At 40.2% G+C, this 27,442-nt stretch overlaps 1 protein-coding gene across 2 annotated transcripts in view; it reads left to right on the forward strand.

The window, feature by feature from the left end:
• Positions 1 to 5,003: 5,003 nt before the first annotated feature.
• LOC126355898 (sialin-like) overlaps positions 5,004 to 27,442 on the forward strand; it is an 82,766-nt gene continuing 60,327 nt past the window's right edge. The window contains exons 1-3 of one of the 2 annotated variants that reach the window (XM_050006407.1): positions 5,004 to 5,355; positions 23,573 to 23,784; positions 26,975 to 27,208. In XM_050006407.1, coding sequence (XP_049862364.1) covers positions 5,316 to 5,355; positions 23,573 to 23,784; positions 26,975 to 27,208 — 486 coding nt within the window. In that variant the 5' untranslated portion in view covers positions 5,004 to 5,315. The remainder of the gene's footprint in view (positions 5,356 to 23,572; positions 23,785 to 26,974; positions 27,209 to 27,442) is intronic. The other variant, XM_050006408.1, reaches the window with a different exon arrangement.

A 27,442-nucleotide genomic window follows, 5' to 3' on the forward strand; every position in this document is an offset into this window, starting at 1 on the left:
TGCCCGCCCAAAGAACTGCTCCTATTCGACTGCTGTCGACGCAAGGCCATATTAATTAGCGGGGCTCTGTAACTGTTGGCCGCTCGCAGCACCGCCACACAGAAAAGCATGCCTTTTGTGAACTGCAGATGGAACTAGTTACCATCTGTCCACATGTAGACTCTGCTGGGTTACATCGGCGCTGCAGTGAGGCATCTGAGCTACATAAGGCCTATGTATACATGGAAGATAATTATCCACCTAATTAGCATCTCCAGCATTTTTGCAAATGATGGCCCTACCATGACGAGAATGCGATTCATTATTTTAAATTAACTCTCCGAAGATTACATAAAATTCAAGTCCTATCATGGTGGCCGGATATAGGATTATAAACTTGAAAGTCGGATGTTAAATTTGAAAACCTGTAGGAATCTTGATTTAAACGACGAAGGTAAACTTTGTGAAGAAGTGGAAAGCATGGATGATCTCGACAAGTAGTTTGTCCGAATTTCAGACCCAGCCGTATCACAGTAAAGCATAACTAGACGGGTCACGTCATTCTTTCCGTATACTTCTAATAATGTGTTCCAACAGGATGATAAGTGACGATACCTTGTATAGCGTCTTGCAGACTTCGTAGCAATGTATCCGCACTTTTACATGATATAATTGTTTGATAACTCACCCACCAGTGTTCTCTAAAAGTAATTACCCACGAGCTCCCTATTTGGAGGAAAAAACATTACACCTAACATCCCAGAAGCAAAGAAACCACATCGATGATTCCGTATCAGCATATTCAAAACTGTCTCATTGGAAATGATCATCAGTGTACGAAAAATTGCTTAATTTTCTCTCAGGTTGTGGTGTGCATTTTACGTGAAGTCTTCACGATGCTGCGACTATTTTTACTTTCAAGTTAGAGAGTGTAGCGCAATCAATGAATGCCCTTTATAATCCATAAAATGTACAAAATACCAGGACAACGTCTGTGAGAGGTGGTAACAAAGAGGTGAAGTATACATTGCTGAGCAATTAACGCTTGTAATTTTGTTATTTACTGACATATTGAAACACCTATTACTTATAAAAAAACAACAGAGTTTGTGTTTTAAAGCCACTCGAGAATCCTTGAAATGACAATATAAAACATGACGAATTGTGAAATTTGCACTGAAATACCTCTCAAAGTAGACTGGAAACGTAGTAATAGTTAAGACTGTCGGGAAAGTGGAGAGAATTTTAACAAAAAACATGTTATTGCACGCCTCTTTACAATAGTAATACAATGTTGTAAAAGTAAACAGTTTAATTTAAAAAAAATTTACTTCACCGTAACAGATAATTAAAAAGTTTCAAGTGTTAACAATAGAAAATGTCCATTTTCGTATTTCAATCGAAGAAAACATTTTCGATGTATTGAATCGCTTATGGATTATGAAGGATACAACAAGAAATATTCACAATTACATGTAACAGAGCGTAGTGGTTAAAACTCAGTGTTATTTGGGATAGAGTGTTTTTTTACTAGACACAATAACTGGCATATAAAAAGATTGCTGTACTCTCTTTCACAGGATAATTTCATTTAGGACGGCGAAGTTCTTGTGAACAGTGATAAAAATATGGATGCTGATGCCGAATGCTATAGCCTACGATATGACATTTTTGGAGATAACAGAAATACCCATAACTTTCTACCACTCATTGTTCCGTGAAGCAATGATTTGTTACTGAGTACGTAACGATTCCGGTTTCCTGTGCTTCCGACAAGCGTCGGACACTTAACATATAGTCGTCTTGTAACCAATATTAATGTCTTCGCAAAGTGGGATTCGTGTTTGGCTTGATGAGTATTTGAGTAATTGGTATCTCCATATTATACTGAATATCCTATTGGAATGTATGTAATGAGACATCTCGAACAGAGTGACCTCCTCCATGCCAGCCAGCATGAATTCCGGGGATGTCGATCGCACTTCTCTCATATGACATCCTGAAAGTCATGGATTAACGCAGTCGAATAGATGCAGCGTTACTTGACTTCCGAAAGGCGCTTGAGTCAGTACCACACATTCTTTTATTATAGAGAGTATGATGATACAGGCTATTAGGTAAAATTTGTAGCTGAGCTACATCTACATCTACATGGTTACCCTGAAATTCACACTTATGTGCCTGGCAGAGGGTTCATCGAACCATTTTCATACTACTTCTCTGCCATTCGACTCTCGAATGGCGCGTGGGAAAAAGAAACACCTAAATATTTCCGTTCGGGCTCTGATTTCTCTTATTTTATTATGATGATCATTTATCCCTACGTAGGGGGGGGGGGGGGGGGGGGGTGTCAATCAAATATTTTCGCATTCAGAAGAGAAAGTTGGTGATTGAAATTTCGTAAATAGACCTCGCCGCAAAGAAAACCGCCTTTCTTTCAGTGACTGCCACCCCAATTCGCGTATCATATTAGTGACACTCTCACCCCTATTGCGCGATAACACGAAACGGGCTGCCCTTCTTTGCACTTCTTCGATGTAGTCCGTCAATCCCACCTGATAAGAATCCCACACCGCGCAGCAATATTCCAGCAGAGGACGGACAAGTGTAATGCAGGCTGTCTCTTTAGTGGGTTTGTCCCATCTTCTAAGTGTTCTGCCAACAAAGAGCAGTCTTTGTTTCACCTTCCCCACAATATTATCTATGGTCTTTCCAATTTAAGTTGCTCGTAATTGTAATCCCTAGGTATTTAGTCAAATTGACAGCCCTTAGATTTGTGCGATTTATCGTATACCCAAAATTTTTCGGATTTCTTTTAGTACCCATGTGGATGACCTCGCACTTGTCTTTGTTTAGTGCCAAAGCTGAGACGAACACAGCCCGTTATCTTAGATGGAGAGTCATCGATAGGTGTAGAAGCAATCAGAGGTGAGCCACAAGGAAGTGTTTTGGGATCCTTGCTGTTTATGTTGTACATTAATGACTTTACAGAGAAAATTAACATTAACTTCAGACTTTCCGCAGTTGATTCAGTTACGTATTACGAAGCACCTTGAAAAAAAAAAGTTGAATAAATATTTAGTCAGCTCTGAATAAGATTTCAAAGTGTTGCAAAGATCGGTAACTTGCTTTAAATTTTCGGAACTAAAATTTCGCACTTCACGTAGCATTCTATGACTATAATATAAAGACTCATTGCTGGAATTGGTCAACTAATACAAATATCTGGGTGTTGCTATTTCTAAGAATGTGAACTGGAACTATCACACAGGCTCAGTCGTATTTAAGCAGGTGGCAGCCTGCGATTCATTGGTAGAGTATTAGAGAAATTCAGTCCGTCTATAAAACAGATTGCATACAAAACACTGATGCGACAAATCCCAGAATACTGCTAAAATGTTCGGAACTCATACCACTTAGGACTAACTGTGGATATTGAAGGAATACAAAGGAGGGTAGCATGAATAGTCACAGATTTGTTTGGGCCAAGGGAGAGTGTCACTCAGATACTGAAAAAACTGGACTGACTGGCGTAGACGCAAACTATTCCAAGAAATCACACAATAAACCGCTTCAGTTGTCATGATTGAACCAATAAAACTACTTACAAGTGATGAAGCTTATTATCTGATTCTAGGATTCTCAGTTGGGAATGTCCTCTTGATAAAATTTATTCCGTGAGAGCACACTTACAAAGTTCTTGGAATCAACTTAAGTGATGAATCTAGGAATAAGCTACAGGCACCTATCTATGGCTCACATAGGCATCTAGAAGGCAAAATCAGGCCACCATACAGAAGCGTTTAGACCTTCTTCGTGCGCTCCATACGTGATTGCAACGGGAAACCCACTAATAACTGGCACAACGGGAAGTACCCTCAGCCACGCACTTCGCAGTGGTTTGCAGAGTATAGTTGTAGATATAGATAACATCGGATCTGACCTAAGGAAGCACAATTTTCACTGTAAATTCTCAACATACATAAACAATTTATTAAATACGAGCAGCATCAGCAGAACTATAAGATTGCTCTCCGACTATGCTTAACCTAGCATGGTATCTCCTCTGGACGACCGTGAAATGTCTTGGTCACGAGTTCCACTTGGTTTCATGAATTGCAGCTCTATTTAGACGTTCGCAAATGTAAAATAATGTCTATATGAAAGAGAAGTAACAAGGTATAACCGATTAGTAAATTTGTGGTGACAGTCTTTAGAACGTTACAACGAAGAAGTATTTAGAGGTGATATCAGAAGTGAAATGAAATGGGTCAGTCACGTAATACTCGTAACATGTAATGCTAATGGACAGCTTAGATTGTTAGAAAGGTTATGGAAAGAAGGAGTAAATATTTAAAGGAAACCGAATGCATGACGCTAGAGTAATGTTCCACTGTTTGGAGTCCTTATCAATTGGGGACGAAAATAGACATCGAACCAAAAGCGCGCTGCTAACATCGTAAACTGTGCATGTAGCCCATATTATGAAAATACAAAAGTTTAAAGTAATAGGGAATCCTTGGAAGAAAGACCACGCAGTTCTTGCGAAACTGTTTTGATAAATATAGGGAACCGGTGTTAGAAGAAGATTGTGCTACAAGTATGCTGAATTAGGATGCTTACAGAGAGGCATATAGACATTTAGTTTTACCTCTCTCAATACGCGAATGATACAGGACAAAATATTGGTTCTAAGTACCCTCCACCACTGTACAGTGCTTTGCCGAATACATATCTACATGTAAACTGACACCAAGGAAAGAAGGAATTGTTTACATGAATTTAGTGCATGGAAGTACAAGCTCGATAGGACCGGCGGGTATCAGACACGCGTTGTCCTACGTCATGCTTGATTTTGATGTGTACGAGCTACCATTATCGTAAGCCAACATTTCCTGCACATATTTCGCTATCTGTATTAGCGAAGACTGAGACCCACGGGCAGCGTTACGCGGGTCCAATATAGCAAACTCCTCTCTTTATGACGTGTGAGCCGCCTGGCGCGTGAAGTTGTTTGCACCGTGCTTAGTACGCATTAAGCTTCGCCTTCAGCACGACGGAAGATTCATACGGTCTAGCAGGGAGACAAGCTCAGATGTAAAGTGACGTAATACAACTGTCACAGAACACGCGACAGCAACAGGGGAGTGTTGCGTGTTTTCTGGAGTGTCTCAGCATCTTTTAAAATACACCTCTCCCCTTACGTCTTCGTCGTTCTTCGTATTTTGTACTGGAGGTACCGGAGAGTATAAAAAGAGGCGCACTGCCATAGAGTCGTGGAGTCGGTGGCGGCGGCAGAGGTCTTCAGCAGGCGAGTGTTTTACTTCAGCAACAAGATGACGGGAGCTGTGGCGGCAGCGCCGCAGGACAGAGCCGGTGAGCCATTGTTTACATCATGTTTACACCGGAGACTTTCCCTTATTTCTTACTTTCTCACTCGTTTTGCTCATGTAAACAGCGCTTTGAACTTGCTTGGGATGACCGTTTTTACTCTTAACATCGAAAAATTTCTACAATAATCCAGCGTCTTCCATTCTGCTAACCGTTCCTTGCCAACTGACATTTGAAAAATATCCGTGAAGGGTCACTTAGTTGGTAATTTTCCTAGACTTCTTATGCTGCCTTTTGTGATCCAAGCTGCCTTTCTAATCCAGTGCAGTCAAAATATACGGCTAATTGTGTTACATATTCTGATACTCGCAAACTCGCTCATCAGCACCTATGGTAGTTCCCTTTGACCTAAAATAATAAAATTTGGGAAGAGGCAAAGTTTCACAGTACAAGTAAAGAAAAAATCAGATAAAAGTAAATTTGTAATTATATTATACAAAAAATATATCATCTGCCTTTTTTTAGCCGACTGCAAACTTAACATTAAAACAGTCTCGAAAATCTTGGAATTCCGAGGACCGACATATTACCATTATTAATGTCGAGAACAGGCTTAAGTGGTAGAGGTTCTCGGTTCTCGGGATGGATGAATTCACTGTATATGGAATTAAGTTCGTAAGGAACCCTTAGGGCGCGAGCCCTACTTGTATTTGGAATTTTTTTGTCACTTTTGTTGTGTGTTTACTGGAAATGAAACATAAGCATCGTACACATCTTTCTGTTTAATTGATAATGCCGGCCGCTGTAGCCGATCTGTTTGTTCTAGGCGCTTCAGTCCGGAACCGCACTGCTGTTACGGTCGCAGGTTCGAATGCTGCCTCGGGCATGGATGTGTGTGATATCCTTAGGTTAGTTAGGTTTAAGTAGTTCTAAGTCTAGGGGACTGATGACCTCAGATGTTAAGTCCCATAGTGCTTAGAGCCATTTGAACCATTTTTTTATTAGATAATGAAGTGTGATAAATGTTCGAATAGTTATTCCGTCAAGTCTTCACGGAATATATACTGCTGTTCATTCTGAATGAAACCATCTTATTAAATTTCAGTAAATGAACACGCGTACTGGATAGTGGTATCAGAATTCCTTGCTAGTTGAACATCGCTTGGCGTGAAATTTGCGAAATAACTCAACAGCTACTTTCGATTTATGATGGTACAACCGACTGGCCTTTCGATTGTTCACTCGGTCTTTTCAGTCGAGTAAAACTACGCAATGAAACCAGTCTATGCGAGTTCGTCAGCTCCTCAAATGTTTTCACTCACTCGCCACGTTTGACTAGTTTCACTCAGTGTGAGAAAACTGACTGGCAAGTCTCAGATGGTTGCGTCAGTTCTTTGATTGTTTTCATTCAGAAAGGACCGCTCCCACTCGTCATCACCGATTTGTCCAAATTTACTGTATGCACAAGGCTTAGCTAGAAATGAAAGTGATGCAAGTGGGAGCTCCAGATGACCAAGTTTTTAGAGAAAAACATCGTTCCTGGCGCAAGTCGGACGAGGGACCACCTATTTACGGTAACCTCGTTTCCAGCCAGCGGTTATCACAATGGGAAACGCATAGAACAGAACCGTTGCAATTTACGCTTTAATCACACTGTAAATAAATCGAAATAGTGTCAGTATATTGTATTTATTAAGATTTTCATAAAAACCATGAAAAGAAAAAGCAAACGAAAATTTTGGATTGGGAGTAAATTTCCAATATAGGATTCCCCTTAAATGTGCTCCATTAGTGCAATTCTGCCAACGTCAGGTACAATAATTTGGTCAAAAACATCAAAACTGCTGTAATCTCATAGAGACAGAAAAAGTATGTAATGGCTTTCTGAGAAAATTGTATCAAAATACATTCCACCGAACATCAGTAACGTTACGCATGGTTTGGTGCCAAACTGTGCGGTGAGAGATGACCTTTTATAAATGTAAACCATTTTGCTGTTCTAAAACAAGAACGTAATTGTAAATATGTGGGAGTTAAAAACGTGTGCAAGATGCCGAGAAAATTACTGTTTCCCTGTTTCTACGATGAATATCTCCTCAGTACGTGTAAATCATCAACTACAAAATAATAAAACAATGTAATTTTTTACACTAATCTTGTGTATGCCTTACTGTCCCTCCCTGGAAATTTATTCGCAATTTCAAATTTTCCTTTGCCTTTCTTTCATGTCTTTCATGAAAATCTTAATAAATGCAATTTATGGAGTATTACTACGGTTCCTTTCCACTGTAAATAACGTTTTAGTTGTGGTCTTCAGTCCGAAGACTGGTCTGATGCAGCTCTCCATGCTACTCTGTCCCGAGCGAGCCTCTTCTTCTGTTTACTGTATTCGTCTCTTGGCCTCCCTCTATGATTTTTACCACTAGCACTTCCATGCAGTACTAAACTGGTGATCCCTTGATGTCCAGAATGTGTCCTATCAACCAATTCCTTCCTATGGTCAAATTGTGCTACAAATTTCTTGTCTCCCAATTTCTATTCGGTATCTAGTCATTAGTTACTTGATCTACCCATCTAATCTTCAACATTCTCCTGTAGCACCACGTGTCGAACGCTCCTGTTCTCGTCTTGTCGAAACTGTTTATCGTCCATGTTTCACTTCTATATATGGGAACACTCCAGACAAATACTTTCAGAAAAGATTTCCTGACACTCAAATGTGTATTCGATGTTAACAAATTTCTCTTCTTTGGAAGTGCTTCTCTTTCCTTTACCAGTCTACATTTTATATCCTCTCTGCTTCGGCCATCATCAGTTATTTCACTGCCCAAATAGCAAAACTCATTACTACTCTAAGTGTCTCGTTTTCTAATCAAATTCCCTTAGCGTCATCTGATTTAATTCGCCTTTATTCCATAATCCTCGTTTTGCTTTTGTTGATGTTCATCTTGTATCCTCCATTCAAGACAAGGTCCACTCAGTTCAATTATCTTCCAAGTCGTTTGCTGTCTCTGACAGCATTACAAAGTCTTCGGCAAACCTCAAAGCTTTTATTGCTTCTCTCTGAACCTTAATTCCTATGCAAATTTTTTTTGGTTATCTTTACTGCTTGTTCCATGTATATATTGAATAACAGTAGGGATAGGCTACAACCCTGTCTCACTCCCTTCTCAACCACTACTTCCTTTTCATGCCCTTCGACTCTTGTAACTGCAGTCTGGTTTCTGAACAAGTTTTAAATAGCCTTTCGCACCCTGTATTTTACCTCTGCTACCTCCAGAATTTCAAAGAGAGTATTCCAGTCAACAATGCCAAAATCTTTCTCCAAGTCTACAAAAGCTATAAACGTAGGTTTGCCTTTTCTTGACCTATCTTCTAAGATGTGTCGTAGGGTCAGGACTGCTTCGAGTGTTCCTACATTTCTCCGGAATCCAAACTGATCTCCCCTGAGGTCGGCTTCTACCAATTTTTCCATTCTTCTGCACAGAATTCGTGGTAGTATTTTGTGACCTTGTTTTATTAAACTGATAGCTCAGTAATTTTCAGACCTGTCATTCTTTGAAATTGGAATAACTACATTCTTCTTTAAGTCTGAGGGTATTTTGCCTGTCTCACACATCTCGCGCACCAGATGGAAGAGTTTTTGACATGGTTGGCTCTCCCAAGGCTATCGTAGTTATGACGGAATATCGTTTACTCCTGGGGCCTTGTTTCGACTTTTATCTGTCAAATTCTTGTCGCCGTATCATATCTCCCATCTCATCTTCTTTTACGTCCACTTCAATTTCTGTGATATTGCCTTCAAGTTTATCTTCCTCGTACAGTCCCTCTATATACTCCTTTCACCTTTCAGCTTTCCCTTCTTTGCTTACGACTGGTTTCCCATCTGAGTTCTTGATGTTCATACAGCTGCTTCTCATTTCCCCAAAGACCTCTTTAATTTTTCTGTAAGCTATATCCATCGTTCCTCTAACTAAATAAGCTTTTAAAACCTTATGTTTGTCCTCTAGCCAATCCTGCTTAATAGTTCTGCACTTCCTGTCAATCTGATTTTTTAAACGTTTGTATTCCCTTTCATTTGCCACATTTACTGAATATATATATTTTCACCTATCATCAATTAAATTCAATATCTCCTGCGTTATCCAAGGATTTATACTAGGCCTTTTCTTTTTACCTATTTTATCCTCTGCTCCTTTCAATATTTCATATCTTAAAGCTACCTGATCGTCTTCTACTGTATTCTTTTACCTGTAGTGGTCAACCGTTGCCTAATGCTCCCTCTGAAACTCTCAGCAACCTTTGATTCTTTCAACTTATCCCATTTCCTCAATTTTCTACCTTTTTCCGAGTTCTTCAGATTTAATCTACAGTTCATAACCAATAAATTGTGGTGAGGGTCCCCATCTGCTCCTGGAAATGTTTTAAAATTTAAAACCTAGTTCCTAATTCTCTGTCTTACCATTATATAATCAATCTGAAACCTTCCAGTTTCTCCAGGACTCTTCCACGTTTTCAACCCTCTTTTGTGGTTCTTATACTAAGGGTTAGCGATGATTAAATTATGGTCTGTGTAAAGTTCTACCAGACAGCTATTTCCCACAGTCCACATTCACCTACAGTCTTTCCTTCTCTTTCTTTTCCTACTATCGAATTCCAACTACCCATCACAATTAAATTTTCGTCTCCCTTAACTACCTGAATAATTTATTTTATCTCGTCATACAGTTCTTCAATCTCCTTATCATCTGTGGAGCTAGTTGGAATATAAATCAGGATTAACTTCCTGTATTCCATCCGCTTTGCCGACCCCTGTTTGGAAAAGAAGTTAACATAAGTAGCTCGCATCTTGCCAAGCCTCTAGCAAAAATACTATTTATTTCTAAATGACTGGCCGTCTTGAGCTCCCACTTTTGTCATTTATTTCTGGACAAGCCCTGTACATGCCATAAATTTGAGCGAAGTCGTTGATGACGAGCAGGCGCGGTCCCGTTTCTCCGGTTTGAGTGATTTCACTGATGTACTATTCCAATTTTTCCGGTTATACGTGAACCATGCCTAGGACGGCCAACTGTTTTGGAGACAAATAAATTATCTTATTTCAAGGAGAAATGTATAAACGGTAAATTTCTTAAAATTTCAAAATTTGTGTTCATTTACTTACCTCTGACATTAAAAATGGATTTTTGGCTGGCTTTGAAAGGTTAATAACTGGTGCTACATTATAAATTCATGTTTAAATAAATGGACAATTACTTTTTTATTTCACTTTATTGAACCTCCATGTCTCTCTTCCCGCGATTTGTACGAATCACCGACAATGTTTTTTCGGAAAATACTGAGGTGGTATCAAAAGAAATATTAGACATAATACATTTTTAAATTGTTTGATGATTTCCTCGCTTGCTTTTTAAGCATATACTGTCAATTGTCGGAAGAGATTTTTTCGTGAGAAATATTTGTCATAATTCATTAATTTCCTTAGAATTTTGATGATTTGCACAATATGTTTAGCTTCTACACAAATGGCTGAATTATTTTTTAAGAGCTAGATTGAAATGAATTTAAATTATTGGACATCATCACACCTTTTCAGTTAAATGGAATGCACTCGCCAAAATTTAGTGATGTTTCCTTTCTCTACACGTACCCCTAAAGGCACTTTTATGCTCAATTTTATCAATTTTGTACCCCAACCACTAATCAGCTGTACTAGTTACATGTTAACTGCACCTGGAAGAACTTAATATACATGAATATATCAGTCAGTTTTAAATCATGAAACGAAGAATTTGTTTATTCAGTAGATAGTTAAATATGTATAACTCCTATTTTAAGTTTGACGTAACTGCTGAAATGTCTTTACGTACCATTATTGCTAGGGCTACCCTCTGGGGGCATATGCATGCCTGTTGTATGCCACACCATTAGTATAACTAATGGAAGTACTACAGACTGATTTCTTCCTGAACAATAAATGGATAGGTCAGCCAGCTAAGGCATTAAGCCCTAATACTACGTGACGGTGCTCCAGGTCAGTTCCGCATTTCTGTGCGGAGGCATCTCCACAACATCTAATCCGGCTGATGGTCCAATTGCATGGCCTACCTGGTTGCTGGACCTCAGCCCTTTACATTTCTTCCTGGACAAAGTCATATATTCGCGGACCATTCCGAATGTGCAGACACTGCAACAACGCATTCATGTTGTCTTTGACGTCATTCGGTTGCAGGGTGGCACATCTGAATGTGTGAAACAGTCGCTGCTGGGCCGTGTTCGCAAATGCTTAGAGGCCAGTATAAGGCACTTCAGACACCTTCTCTAACGTTGGTCTCATTACAGCATGTCGTGCGCTCCATTGTACTGTACACGATGAATTAATAAATATGCTGTAGCAGAGGAACGATGCATTTACGGCCCTGTATCCGTATGACATCTTTTGTTCCTTGTTCTCTAGGGATCGCTTACTACTATTGGTCCACATTTCGCAGAATCCCGCTGTCGATTATTATTATCTGAATTGTTGATTTTAGATATTTGTGATTTTTTGATCACTTTCCTTGGCAGGTCCCGGCGGAGGTTCGAGTCCTCCCTTGGGCATGGGTGTGTGTGTGTATGTGTGTGTGTGTGTGTGTGTGTGTGTGTGTGTGTGTGTGTGTGTGTATTTGTCCTTAGGATAATTTAGGTTAAGTAGTGTGTAAGCTTAGGGACTGATAACCTTAGCAGTTAAGTCCCATAAACAAATCACTTTCCTTAAGACAGAACAATATTTCTTGTAATATATAATCAGTCGGTCTTAAACATTTCAAATAATTTCCTTTTCCTTGTGTATGGTATTTTGATTTCTTTTTTAATGTTTTATTAGTACCAGTCTTTATTATTTTCATTGGGAAGCAACTGTTTAAGAGTGATGCAAGTCCTTTTATGTAGACACCGTCTGTCAAAAAAGTTCTGAGACTGATTTTTATTCCTAGCGTATAAGCAACCTGAGCGCAGTAACTACAGTGGTAGCTTGAACTACCAATTGTAAACAACAGCTGTGCATTTGACCAGTGAGTTGTGAATAGGAAATATTAAACAGCAGACGTTCGGCTGTAATGTGTCAACATTATTGTGTCACAAATTGCAATGGAGTAACGTCCCTAAATCAAATGTTAGAGACATTCTATATAATATTTTGAAGCTGACTAAAGTGTGTGAAAAGTTTGTTGGCTCTGAGCACTATGCGACTTAACTTCTGAGGTCATCAGTCGCCTAGAACTTAGAACTAACTAAACCAACTAACCTAAGGATATCACACACATCCATGCCCGAGGCAGGATCTGAACCTGCGACCGTAGCGGTCGCTCGGCCCCAGACTGTAGCGCCTAGAAGCGCATGGCCACTCCGGCCGGAGAAACGTTTGTCCGACACTCCTTGACTACCGAACATAAATAACGATCTGGACGTCAGCCGAGATTTGATTGCAGCTCAAAATTAATACCGACAATCCTTTCTAGTTAGAAAGAGAAAAGAAAGACAAAGTGCAGAAATTCACACTGAGGGTCATCGCTTTGACGACGTAATCAACGTTCCAACTCCAACCAATGTAACCCCCGAGTTAAATAGTATTCCAAAGAAGATCTTTTTTGAGTGATGTGTATCGTTGTACGAACGTTCTGGGCGTTGTTGTTTTATGCGACCAAACTGCTTAGGTCATCGGTCCTGTGCGTTGTACTCAAGTGTGGGGAGACTACGTAGAACATATGAAGCATTAAAACGACAGTCTCAAAGTTTCTCTATTTGTTATTAATATAGTCTCGAGACGTTTTGGGGTGATGGGGGGTATGTTAAATTTGGAACTGACATCTGTCACACTATATACATCCTTTCAATCAGCTTCCTGTGTGTGTGCCTTGAAACTGTCTGTTTATTTATAACGTCTGTGATTTCCATGATACCACATCAATGTGAAGAGAAAAGTCCTTGCCCTGGAATGTCATTGTCTGGAGCAGAATTGTTTTCACTAAGGAGTACCGCTTCGAAATGAGCCCCGACGCCCAACGAAGACGTGGCTGGAGACACCTTGAGCAGCCGGCCGGAGTGGCCAAGCGGTTCTGGGAGCCGCGCGACCGTTACGGTCGCCGGTTCGAATGCTGCCTCGGGCACGGATGTGTGTGATGTCCTTAGGTTAGTTAGTTTTAGGTAGTTCTAAGTTATAGCGGACTGATGACCTCAGCAGTTAAGTCTCGTAGTGCTCACAGCCCTTTGAACCATTTGAACACCATGGGCAATGGTAGGATACCAAAGTTGCTGGCGCCGACCATGACGGACCGACTGGCAGGAGTGATGATCTGGGGTACCATTGCCTTTCATAGCTACACCCCTATGGTTGGCATCTGCAGCACCCTTACAGCACAACGGAACTTCGACAATATTGTACGCTCTGTTTTGTTGCCCTTCAAGACAAGCCATTCTGGGCTTACATTTCAGCAAGGTAATGCCCGCCCACAGACGGTGAGAGTTTCTACTGTTGGTCTTCCTGCTTTTCAGACCCTACAAGAACGCCGGATCTCTCCTCAATCGAGAAAATTTGGAGCCTTATGGGCAGGGCCCTCCAACCAGCTCGGGATTTTGACGATCTAATACGCCAATTGGATAGAATTTGGCACAAGTTTTGGCACAATATCCCTCAGGAGGACATCAAACAACTCTGTCAATCATTGTCAAGCCGAATAACAGCTTGCTTAAGTATCAGAGGTGGGACAACGCATTATTGACTAGCACAGTTTGTGAAGCTCTTCCTCTTGAATAAATCATCCATTTTTTCTTAAACTGTAATCATTCATTAATCTGTACATATACATCACATCTACCGATTTCCGTCCCACTCGGATAATGCTTTGGTGGTGCGTCCTTTTTTTGTCTTAGAATATATTTTCATATAACAAAGTTACGTATCTCTGTAAACAGATGTGTTAACTTTCCAACCAAACTCACATTAACATCATTTAGTGAAAAATGACGAACTACAGGTATCCGATAAGGTAGAGAGGTTCCTACATAATAGAATAACGTAGAAAATTACGTAATAACAACAGTCAAAAACTGTTTTCGGTCTAATTTTTGTAGAATAATCATCATTTAAAATATGTTCTTATTTTACAAATTTTGATTAAAGGATATCCACTGATGATAGTACGAAGGCGCAGAAAAATGTTGGGGTTTACACTATAAAGCAGTTTGCATAACAGGCCGACCTTATACCCACTGAGTATATTTGTAAAGCGGCAACACCGATGGATGAATATTCGTTAACTTTGTTTTTCAGTCCTCTAACATTTTGTTACATTATGATAAGCTTATACAAACAAGATTATATTTTGGTACGGTATATCATTTATCTGGACATATTTTAAAGCAGTCTGTCTAAATGAGGTATTTAACCTAAAAGGTGATCATCTTTCACACTTTTAATCACATAAATTCGGTGACGTAGCCCTGCCCTATTTATATTTCCAGCGATCAGTTCATTTGATTCGTCTTGCCCCTTCCTGTTAGTTAAGATGTAGGCCGTTTGTATCACCCTCTCTCAGTAGCAACAGATGTCAAAATGCCATTGTAAGCCCCAAGCGAAGTCAGCAGCAGTGCCTCATTAGCTATCACTTGGCTTTTTTTTATTCAGGCTTGATCATGACGGTACATAACCTAAACAAAGCCCACATCTGAGTGAGATGTTGCTGCACAAAGCAACATACTGTATGCTCTGTTCTTGACCAGACTGTTGCCTGCTCTCCCAATTACCAATGCCTTGCCCTCGTTACACAGAACCCTGGTCAGTGCCTCAGTATCCTCTACAACTTAGTCAAGGACATCACTATGTCACTAGGTTTTACAATACTTCTGACCCGGTGCACTAATCCTGTTATCCTGGTTTTTCATGCAGTTGTTGAGCTGCACCTTTCCAATGACTGCTACCTTGCAACAGGACCTGTGTGTGTTATTTTACTGAACTTAGCTTCGACCTCTCTCCCTACTTTCTTCTACAGCTGAATGGTGCTCATACCCTTTAATACGCAACATGCTGTAGATATTTTTTAGATTAATGATAACACAATTATCCGAACTATTCCGTTTTCGTCTCATTCGTTTTACACTTCACACATCCCACTTTATTTTTTCTTCCTCAGCTGCTCCAAATCAATTTTCGTGGTCTCAGTCTCTGCTTGAAGGCACAAATCTTCGCCTTTTCTTCTGTGATTTTCCTGTCTTTCACTCATAACCTACACGCTCATCGGAGAGCTTCACTATGAATCCCTTCTTTTATTCCACTGCATTCGCCTCAGGAAAGCGCAGTTCACAATCCCCATCAAACAAATCCAAAATATTAAATTACCTGTGGCAGCGTACACATTGTCACACATGGTTGTCCTATTAAATATGATTACACGAAATTACGTGTTGGAACATATTAATGACCTTATACAGTAGTGTTTACGCTGGCGGAAATACATAAAAAAATCAAGCCGACCGATGGCGACTTCCAGATCTAAATAAAATTACACAAATTTCAGCGAAATCAGATCTACGTAAATTTCTGTGTATAAGCACTAGTTACTTCCTTTTACACGAAACAGAAACGTAAACAAATAAATCAAGCCGATGTTTATCCCATGTTTACCGTAAACAAACTTAAATATGAGCGTGCGATTCCCATTCTTACGAACTTTTCACTTTCAATTATTAATGCGATTGGAAGGATGAAATTTTTTTCCTTATAAACTGTAACAGGCACTAATACTTTTATTTACTGTATATAGAAGAAATTAGCTGCAAACACCGGATTAATATCTTTACGGCATGGAAAACTGGCAGAGTCTCGTCTGCAACCAAAGATATGGCAGATTCTGGGAATCACCGTTAAGTACATGGCAGTGGATAATACCCGTCAGAATATATATTATGGGTTCTTCCAGGCCCATTTGCGTATTAGGAAGGGAAGCACGATTGCTTGTACACCTCTGTGATCTCTGTATTTAGTCTATACTAATTCGTGGTTCGTACAGGATCCCTCTGAGGGATCTACGCCGAATCGCCGTTGAGGAGTGGGACAATGGGACCAACAGTGCGTTGATGAACTCGTGGATAGTATGCCACGAGGAATACAGGCATGCATCATTGCAAGAGGACGTGCTACTGGGTGTTACAAGTACCGGTGTGTACAGCAGACTAGATCACCATCTCTGAAGGTCCCGCTGTTTGGTGGTAGGACATGCAGTGTGTACTTTGCATGAACAATAAAAAGGGTGGAAATGATGTTTATGTTGATCTCAATTCCAATTTTCTGTACCGGTTCCGGAACTCTCGGAGCCGAGGTGATGCAAAACGTTTTTTGATGTGTGTATCAACCTAAAGAAAAAAATCACACCAAATGTTGTCACATACTGAGAAACCAACCGTTATAAATATAATACCGGCAATGGTTTTGTAAAATTTAGTTTTTCCTCTCAGCGCACAACAGCCGAAACTGAGGCGGCAAGCAGCATAATAAATCTACAATAATGCGACGATCAAAAACTACAAATAAAAGAATTTAACTTGTACGAGCAGGTATGTGTCGACTCCATACTCATTATTACAGATGCACGCAATGGTCGTTCTGACACTTTCTTCATCTACCTCTGCATGCTATCTCATCTACACACGTTGCGAACATTCCACTGCGCTGTCTCCAACTCTCTCGTCTGCACAAACACCTCGAACAGTCTCAAAGGATTTCGTCACTTCGTTATCTGTGCTTCATTACCCAGGACTGCATAAACCCGAGCCGCACAACAGAGACTACAATACTTAACTTAAGGTTGCGATTGCAGTGTACAGCTCTATTCGGCATAGAGTAGCTGCAAACCACTCTCGGGCCGCAGTATTTACGATTCATATTTGTTAGTGACTACAGTTGTAAAATACAATACCTTTTGGTAATATTATTCCATGTATATCACATTGTTAAATTACATTGTTGATTTTAAAAGATAGAATGGAGCGTTGTCTTGATGGTATTGCAACAAAAACTTGCATGGAAAGACCAAAGGTGGTTTGCTTGAAAGATGTGACATCAACCTCAGAGATATCCGATCAAGACTATGAGAGTCAAGAAGGTGATGTAACGGCTTCAAGCTCCATGGTCTCAGGCAGTAAAATATCTAATGACTCGTTAAAGGTGAAAAAAGACAGTACGGCGAATCTTACATCAGTCTCGGATTTGCTGATTTTAACGGCTCACTCTCTGCACATTATGTAGTAAGCTACATCCGAATAGTTCCATGGGACCTGTTAAGATGCGCCGACATTTAGAAACTGTACACCCCAACTACAAAGACAAAGATGAAGAACTTTTTATCCATGAGAAAGAACAATTGTTAAGTAGAACTATGAAGTATGTGACCCAAAGTGTGAATGAAAAAGCCACGGAAGCATCATATTTAGTCAGCATCACGAAGAGCACAATATCGCTGAAAATTTAATAAAACCATATGTGGCAGACATAACACTATCGTCAATGAAAAAACTGAAAAGAATGTTTCTACAACGCCACTTTCGAGCTACATTGTTTCGCACAGAATCAACAATCTCTCAGAATATATCGAACAAGATTATTTGGAATAAGAGCTGAATTACAAACTTTTACCACTGACATTTCCTTTAAACTAAAGAACTGTTTGAGTGATGTGACTTGGTTGTTCAGACTAACTTTTTTGGCAGATATGTTTGGAAACATTAATGAACTGAATTTATCTTTGCAAGAGAGCAGAGAAATAGACACCAGTTTTCATTACTAATAATAAAATAAACCGCCTTTAAAGTTAGATTTTTGTATTATGTTGACAAGAGCAGACTAGAAAGTTTTTTAACACTGAATATGTACGTTGGTGAGACAGCAGAATTACCAAATTAAATGCTTGAAGAATTCGACCGATGTCTCCATGGTATGCCCGAGTCTTCTCAGACATATTTTCCTGAAGAAGAGAATACGAAACTCAAAGTGAATTCATGAGTTCAGAATTATTTTTATCAAATTTGCAGAAGCCAGAAAATATGTCAAACAAAACCTATGAATCCCTTTGAGAAATAACATCAGATTCAGACATGGAATCATTTTTCAAAACAACGCCACTTTTGTACTGGGTTCGTGATGAATTTCCAGAACTTGCCACAGGGGCTCTGTTCTTCTCCCGTAGCGACAACATATTTGTGTGAAACGGAATTCTCAGCATATACAGCTACAAAGACAAAATACCACAATAGACTGAATGCTATACCTGACATGTGTCTTCAGTTCTCTCACAAATAGTTGGTTAAAAAAAAAAAAAAAAAAAAACAGCTCCATACCTCCCATTAAATGGAAACAATTTTATCAGTTTACAGCGGAATCAATACATTGTTATTTTGTGTATTAGGTTAGTGCGTGTTGTTTTGCACATTGTTGTAGAGGTCAGTAGTGTATAATGTAGATTTTTGTAAGATTTTCATTAAATTATTTTAATCAAAGAATGTACGCAAAACCAGGTTTTTTTTGTTTTAGGAGTCCATAAAAGCGTTCTGTGGCCAAAATAGTTTGACAACCGCTGCTTTAAAGATTCAGACTCCCAGTGAAAAACGAATCACAACGTTTGTGTGTTCATACAATGACATGATTTTGCAGTTCCACTCAGTGGTATACGTGGATACTGTTTGCAAAATGTGCTGCTAACAGAGTTAGTTGATAAAGGAGTGGAAAAATTAAGACGTCATGCCTGAAACTGAAGTTTTACAGTGTGAACTGCGAAAATGAAATAGGTAATAAACTTTTCCCCATTCATTATTTTGTGTGGGAGTGGGAGGGGCGGGAGGGGGGTGGGCGGTTGGTGGGAGGGACAGAGTGCAAGGAGTCAGGGGAGGGGGGTGTCAGCGAGAAAAGTTTCGAAATTAGGCCTAACGATTGTTGAAAGACTCATTCTCAAATATTGGCTGGATGTACTGTGGATATTCTGTACGCTGTCAGTTACACTGACTCACGACGACACAGTTTCTAACTGGAGTAGTTGTCTTACTATGTCAAACATTTGACGTAAGATTATACCACTTAATGAATAGATTATGAAAACGTTTTAATTTTTAAATTTGGTCATTAATCACATGAAATACTGAAAATTAAAATTGTAGCCCCTGGAAGCCATTAAATAGGCAACTTGCAAATGGGCCTGTGGGGTCGTATGTACCCATTTAAAAATATGAGTGATATGGGTCCCACACATTTGATCAATATGATGCGCCTCATGAGTGTTTTGTAAACGAACTCCTTAGTATGCTGACTGCATTATCTTGCTACCAAACCGAAGTATGCCACCAACATGTGTTCCAGCACACTTCAAAGGGAGCATCTTAACCAACTTTTACATCTATCGACGACTTTCCCCCACAAAATCTTCATCCAGACACGAACTGATGCGTCTTACGCTGCTACTTTCGTTAATAGGCGTTGGTGTAATGCAGAGTCGAATGATTTTCAGAAATCAACAAATGCTTAAGCCACTTGACTGCCTTGATCCATTGCTTTCAGACATATGCGAAATGACCGTCTTAGGTTCCTCAAGATTGATGTTTGGCGAACCATTGATAATTGGCGTGGATGACGTCATACTGTTCGAGATATCTCGTTACGTTCTAGCTCAGAATATGTTCTAACATTCTGCAACACATGGAGGTTAATGGTTTTAGGCAGTCGTTTTGTGGATCACTTCAGCTACCGGAAGGGGGTGTGACTTGTGCCTTCAAACGATATTTTATGATTAAGAGAGAGGCTAACTTGGCTGCAAATTCCCGACAGAATAAGACAGGGATTCCATCGCGCCCTAGGATCTTGTTCAAGTTTAGTGATCTCAGCTGCTTACCGATCACAATGACATTAATATTCATGTCACGTATTTCTGAAACGATGCAAGAGTAAACGGGAGCTGTATTGCTCGATCCTCCTTTGTAAAATAATATGGAAAAATGGAAGTCACAGCTTAAAAAACTGTTGTTATTCCAATCGGATGTTGGGTTATTAATGTCCAATGAGGAAGTACATCTTTAAATGGTATCGGCTAGTACCAAGTTGGCAACAGAATCCAGACAACAGCACTTATATGTTCTGTCATCGATCGCAATCCCCATCCAGCTTCAACTTAAGACCTCGTTGCTCGTCCACCCCCCCCCCCCCCCTTTCAACATGTTGTATGACTGTGTGGATTATGTTGCGGGCTCTGACTATTTGTGTGTATTGCTTACAAATTGAAAATGGGAGACTAAACATTGTGCGTGAGTATCCTACATTTTTCCACTGATGAGTCTTCCTAATAAACTGAGCAAAAATGTTTCAGCAAATAAATCTTTAGTAGTTGCTCAGTTTCAAATGCATATATGCTCAAAACTACCATTTAACTGTTATTATCAGTCGAGGATTAGCAGGTCGCATACAGTAAACATAGCGATAAAGTCCCCAGTCACGCAGAGCAAAAGTTTGCCCTTATAATATCTCAGCATGTGAGTTACAACGTTGTGCTTCTCATGTTGGAACCTCCCCAGAGAAATTAATCGTTGTCTATTTGCACATGCTTTAACGTAGCGCCAGATAGTGTTGATTTCCCAACACAAGACGCGTATTACACCACCTTAGGCTCTGTACCAGTTTCAAACAGCACTTTCAAATGGTTGTTAAGCTGAATAGTCATCGTATCCTCTGTTCACCTTTCGATACTGGATGCCCTGTGTAGTACATCTAGAGCATTCTAGTGAATGTCATTTCATGTTCCCATTTGTGAATACTGTTACACATGCGTACCCACCCACCTGAGGCACATGTTCCACTCCATCAAAATGTCACATTCAGCACACTATTAATACTAAAAGCAGCTAATGGTGGAAGCTCAGTGATGTGCAGTAAAAAGTTGATATTCAAAACTACTTGCTCGGTCAGATGTTTAAAATATTCGAAGATAGTGCAACCCTTTATTCCTTGGCTCTGAGCACTATGCGACTTAACTTTTGAGGACATCAGTCGCCTAGAACTTAGAACTAAGTAAACCTATGTAACCTAAGGACATCACACACATCCATGCCCGAGGCAGGATTCGAACCTGCGACTATAGCGGTCGCTCGGTTCCAGACTGTAGCCCCTAGAACCGCACGTCCACTCCGGCCGGCCGTTATTGAAGCATATTCGCGTAACACTACAAAGGTCTGCGTGAAATTTATAATTTCTCCTTAAAAAAAACTAAGGAGTTCCTCTCTCCCTTCCAATAAAATAATATTTTCTAGCTTTAACTATCGTAAATTACATACTGATATACAGCATATGTTAACATATTGTTACCTTATGTCCCACAAAGTATCTAACGTGGGAAATAGGAGTCATAACTGAATAGTTGTGTGGCAAGCTCAACAAATAAGAAAACACAATCCTCATTTTGAAAAATGTCATGATTACCGGCTCAAGCTGCTGGTAAAATCTTTAATTTAACAAGCAGTTTCGGTTTTTAAAAGCATTTACAGCATTACATTAGGCGGATATAGTATCACTGACATCAGATATGCTAATAAAATCATGAGTCTGGCACTGTTGTCACCTAGTAATCTAAATCAGAGTGTCAGTATACTATAAATGGTGGTAGACAGTGAACTCTTTCATGTTACATCAGCAATCGATATTTATGGCGGCTGCATAACACAGTTTGTTTATTGACTTCTTTTACCTCTAGTAAATTTTTAAAGAACGTTAGATACAGTTTGTTATGACGTGACAGCAGACCACTTTATGGTTTTATTATCTGACGTCCGTTATTTTACAATCGCCTAATATGAGACTATATCTGCTTTTAAGAACTTTACGATGGTCTGTCGAGCAGTTCGAGGCGGTTACCATGACATTTTTCAAATACTTCCGCTCGGTGAAACACCACTTTCTGAAAATATGTTCATGATTCTGTCTCACATTACATAAGAGAATTTCAACGCAGAGCGCTTATGGTAAGTTCCGTGTTAATTTCGCAGCACAGAAAAAAAGAATCCCTAACATCTAGTTGTAGCAGTCGTGAAGCCACTAAATAGCTGTGTAACTTTGGAAGGATGATACAATTTATCACAATTTAGGAAACACGGCAGTTCTTTAAAAATTTACTAGAGGTAAAAGAAGTCTTTTCACCTCATTTAACCACTGAGAGGATTTTAAAGTGATTTTAAAATATATTTGGCAGAAAATTTCTACTTTCTTTCTGACTGAGAGATGTGGTGTAATCGTTAACTCACTGAAGTGGTACTCGCGGAAATTAAGGTCCTAATACTCATCCAACCAACACGATTTAAATTTTCTTTCTTTGTCGGAAACAAATCTCACGGGGATTCCGGGCTGTTAACTTTGACAAGGCCGTGATCAATTTACTTCCACATCCCTAACCAAGTGAACTAAAACATCTTTAACGAAACACTGAATTTTGATTGTTGATAGTGTACAACATCAACCAGCCTGAATCACGTTTTGGTTTACTTCATTGAAAAAAAAAACAGCGTTTCAGGTTTCTTTATCAGACGGCTTACATGTTTTATAACAAAGCACATGGACATGGTTTTTCAAGTAAGTTGTTGTGAAATTAAAGTCCGAAACATTTGTTTTCATTGTCTTTCTCCAACGAATGATGTCAAAACGAAAGACAAAAAAAGATAGTTTGTGTTGTTGCCTAACGAACTTGAATAGTAGTGATGACCGCAATGAGTGTATGTGAAGCCATGAAAAACAGCATGAGTGTTATTCGTTGAAGAAAGACTATGAAACCGAATGTTACAGATAATTTCATGGTACCTCACCTACATCCGACGTCCACGTAATTTAACACAATCGTATAAACAGTCTGACAAACATTGTATAAATTCGAAACCGGTCGCGCTGCCCTTTCAGCAAAGTAAATTCAAAGGAAATTGTAACTTGTATCCCGTAACAGCAACAACTCTTCAATAATGCAATTATTTGACGAAATAAGACTGCTCCGATACTAAATGATATGAAATATTTTTTAGAAAACTGTGAATCAGTGTCTGCTTTTTCTACATCTTGTCATTCTTAGATACTGCTTCGTCTTGATTCTTTTCCCTTACAGACATACAGACGTTAAGAAATGTCAACTGTGAAATAGCACAGTAATGCTAGCAGAAACAACCCTTTATCAACCTCAAATGATATGAAGTGACTGCCTTTCGGTTCATGACGCAGGCTTCTGGAAGACGCGCTACACCATGCTGCTACTTAATACACTGGGGCTGGCCATCAGCTACGCGACGCGTGTCAACATCTCTGTGGCCATCGTCGACATGGTCAATGGGACGGCGCTACAGGAGAGAGACGCCACTGGAGGTATCCAGCTGGTCCGCGACCCTGACTCCTGCCCGGGCGAGCTGGTGCTCGAGGGTCCCGGCGGGCGCAAGGCAAGTTGCGGCTGACGTAAATGTACCCTGGCTCAGGAAGTCGAACTACTCTAGCAAGGGGCTCTAAAGGTCTTTAAAATTTTCTTTGATTTCCACGTTGGATCATTTCTTTGACTTTTGGGCAATTGTCTCCAACATCGCCATTCACTGCCGGGAGTAGATTTTACCCATATTTATAATGATTATTTCTGTCCCTATGAGACTGGGACCTCTTTTCACCTAACATTTTCTTTAAGGTTTAAGAGAGTATCTAAGTAAAGTGCAGAGAGTGATAAAATGTAAATGACTGGAAGTTCTACATGAAGTTGAACAACAATTGTGTGTGAGAAAATGTAAACTCTACTACAGTTTTGATTAAGCAGAGCTGTATAACGCAAATGGATGACGACGATGATGTGCTTCTGGTAAATGTTGATAAATGAGAATATTGTTGCGCAGGAACATACCACAATTCACGTATCATGAGGCCTGTCTTGTGGAAGTGACATGAATGCAATTGTGGTAAATGTAAATGTTGTGTGACTAGGGCCTCACGTCGGGTAGACTGTTCGCCGGGTGCAAGTCTTTCGATTTGATGCCACTTCGGAGACTTGCGCGTCGATGGGGATGAAATGATGACGATTAGGACAACACAACACCCACTCCCTGAGCGGAGAAAATCTCCGACCCAGCCGCGAATTGAACCCGGGCCCTTGGGATTGACATTCTGTCGCGCTGACCACTCATATGCCGGAGTCGGACGAAATAATGGTACGATTGTTACATGTGTTCGTCACGCATGCCACGCATTCTTTCCGCACGAGATTGTGCCTAATAAAGCTTTGATTAACGGAAAGGTTATTAACAAGAAGGATAAATTTCGGCATGAATTTCTCAAATGGAAAGCGGAAGTCGGTATTAGGTCTTTTATCTTTTTGGTATTCAGTTGAACTACCATAATGATGAAACCTGAGACCCTGATGAGGACAACCTTTTGCATTCCTCTTGATAAGCCAATCTCTGTCAACAGTTTCAAATCTGAAAGAAATAAAAACTAAACTTCTTTGTGTGATTAGTAGGGTTCTACAAAAATTGTTACCTGCAACTAAAAGACCACTATAACAGAACAGAACGCTGACTTCAAGGACTTTATAGAATACACTGTCAACGAAGATAGTGCGGTGGGCACACGAAGCTTTTCTCGTAGAGCTGCATATGCAAAAACTCTTATGAGCAATGTGAATGCAAAGAATAGCTTGCAGTGATGCAACAATCGTAAATATGGTCTGTCGATCTATGAAATTTATTGTGGTCTGATTGTTCTCAAAAAATGTTCAAATGTGTGTGAAATCTTGTGGGACTAAACTGCTAAGGTCATCAGTGCCTAAGCTTACACACCACTTAACCTAAATTATCCTAAGGACAAACACACACACCCATCCCCGAGGGAGGTCTCGAACTTCCGCCGGGACCGTATGATTATTCTACTTTTACATTACGTCCTAACGAAGTATGTTTTTTTATCTGCAAAACACCAGGAGAAACGAGCATTCATACCCGTCTTTTTGCAAAAAATATAACGTTTCACGCGGGCATATGCACTGAAGCGCCAAAGAAACTGGTATAGGCATGCGTATTCAAATGCAGAGATATGTAAACAGGCAGAATAGGGTGCTACGGTCGGCAGCGCCTATATAAGACAACAAGTGTGTGGCGCCTTTCTTAGATCGGTTACTGCTGCTACAATGGCATGTTATCAAGATTTACATGAGTTTGATCGTGGTGTTACAGTCGAAGGACGAGCGATGGGACACAGCCTCTCCGAGGCGGTGACGAAATGGGGATTTTGCTGTAAGACCATATGACTAGTGTACCGAGAATGTTAGGAATCCGATAAAACATCAAATCTCGGACATCGCTGGGGCCGGAAAAAGATCCTGCAACAACGGGACCAACGACGACAGAAGAGAATCGTTCAACGTGACAGAAGTGCAACTCTTCCGCAAATTGCTTCGGATTTCAATGCTGGGCCATCGACAAGTGTCAACATGCGAACCATTCATCGAAATATCGTGTACCCTTGACGATTGCACGACGCAAAGCTTTATGTCTCTGCATGGGTCCGTCATCATCGACACTGGACTGTTGATGACTGAAAATATGTTGTCTGGTCGGACGAGTCTCTTTTCACATTGTATCGAGCAGTGGACGTGTACGGGAATGCAGACAACCTCATGAATCCATGGACACTGCATGTCAGCAGGGGACTGTTCAAGCTGGTGGAGGCTCTGTAATGGTGTGGGGCGCGTGCAGTTGGAGTGATATGTGACCCCTGATACGTCTAGATACGACTCTAACAGGTTACACGCACATAAGCATCCTGTCTTATCACCGTGCATTCCGATGGACTTGGGCAATTCCAGCATGATGATGCGGCACCCCATCATCCAGAATTGCTACAGAATGGCTCCAGAAACAATCTTCTGAGTTTTAAGCGCTTCCGCTGGCCACCAAACTCTCCAGACATGAATATCCGGGATATCTTGCAGCGCGTTGTTCAAAAGAGATCTCCACCCCATCGTACTCTTACGGTTTTATGGACAGCCCTACAGGATTAATGGTGGCACTTCCCTCTAGCACTACCTCAGGTATTAGTCTTGTCCATGCCATGTCGTGTTGCGGCCCTCCTGCGTGCTCGCGGGGGCCCTGCACGAAATTAGGCAAGTATACGAGTTTCTTTGGTTCTCTCGAGTAATTATCAGCAGATCATACCATTTTTCAGTAGTGATCATTGCATTATAAAGGCATGTTCTCTAAAGGGGATTTCGTTCTAACATGGCGACGTATCCATTCACACGCTTGTTCACTCTGATGTTGAAGTGATAATCGTGCTTGTGAAATAACGCCTGTTTTTGCGGATTCTACAGTCGCCAGATTTCAATATTATTGAGTATTTTATGTTGGAAAAACGGCTGATAGCAAGTTACACTCCAGGAGCGCATTAAATTCCTGCATTATTCAACAAATTGACGACTGTGAGTCACGCACAAAATCCCGTCAACAATCATTCATATCAATGAAACCCGTTATGGGTATCTTACATTGCACAACAACATTCTAGCTGAATTTCATGTGTGGTGTATCTGTAAAGTTTTAATGTACAATATCAAAGAAACATATCAGAAACATTTTCATTGTATCTTTATTTCAGGATGGAGAGTTCATGTGGGATAAGCATATGCAAGGAGAGATCCTCGCAGGCTTCTACTATGGCTATACGGTTGGGCACATACCAGGCGGCGTGCTTGCTGATCGCTTCGGTGGTAAAGTCGTCCTGTTGTTCGGCATTCTCGTCTCATCTATTCTGACTGTTCTGACACCACTGTCTGCGTGGGCTGGCTACTACGTACTGTTTACCAACAGAGTCCTCCAGGGACTAGCTCAGGTACCTACAGTCCTTTTCTTCTTTAGTTACTTCATCAGTGCCTAATACTTGAGTAGTGATACTGATCTAGGCAAGAGCTTTAGATAGCCTTAACATACCAATAACTAACTTGTCTGTCTGACGTTGGCTTACTAGTATTTTATCCATAAAATAATAACAAACCAACTTCAGCAGACAAAAATTCTCAGCACTAAGCCATGCGCGGCTCGTGTTTGTGCCATTTATTACTTGACA

Source organism: Schistocerca gregaria, chromosome 3, assembly GCF_023897955.1.
Source record: "Schistocerca gregaria isolate iqSchGreg1 chromosome 3, iqSchGreg1.2, whole genome shotgun sequence".
Lineage (NCBI taxonomy): Eukaryota > Metazoa > Arthropoda > Insecta > Orthoptera > Acrididae > Schistocerca > Schistocerca gregaria.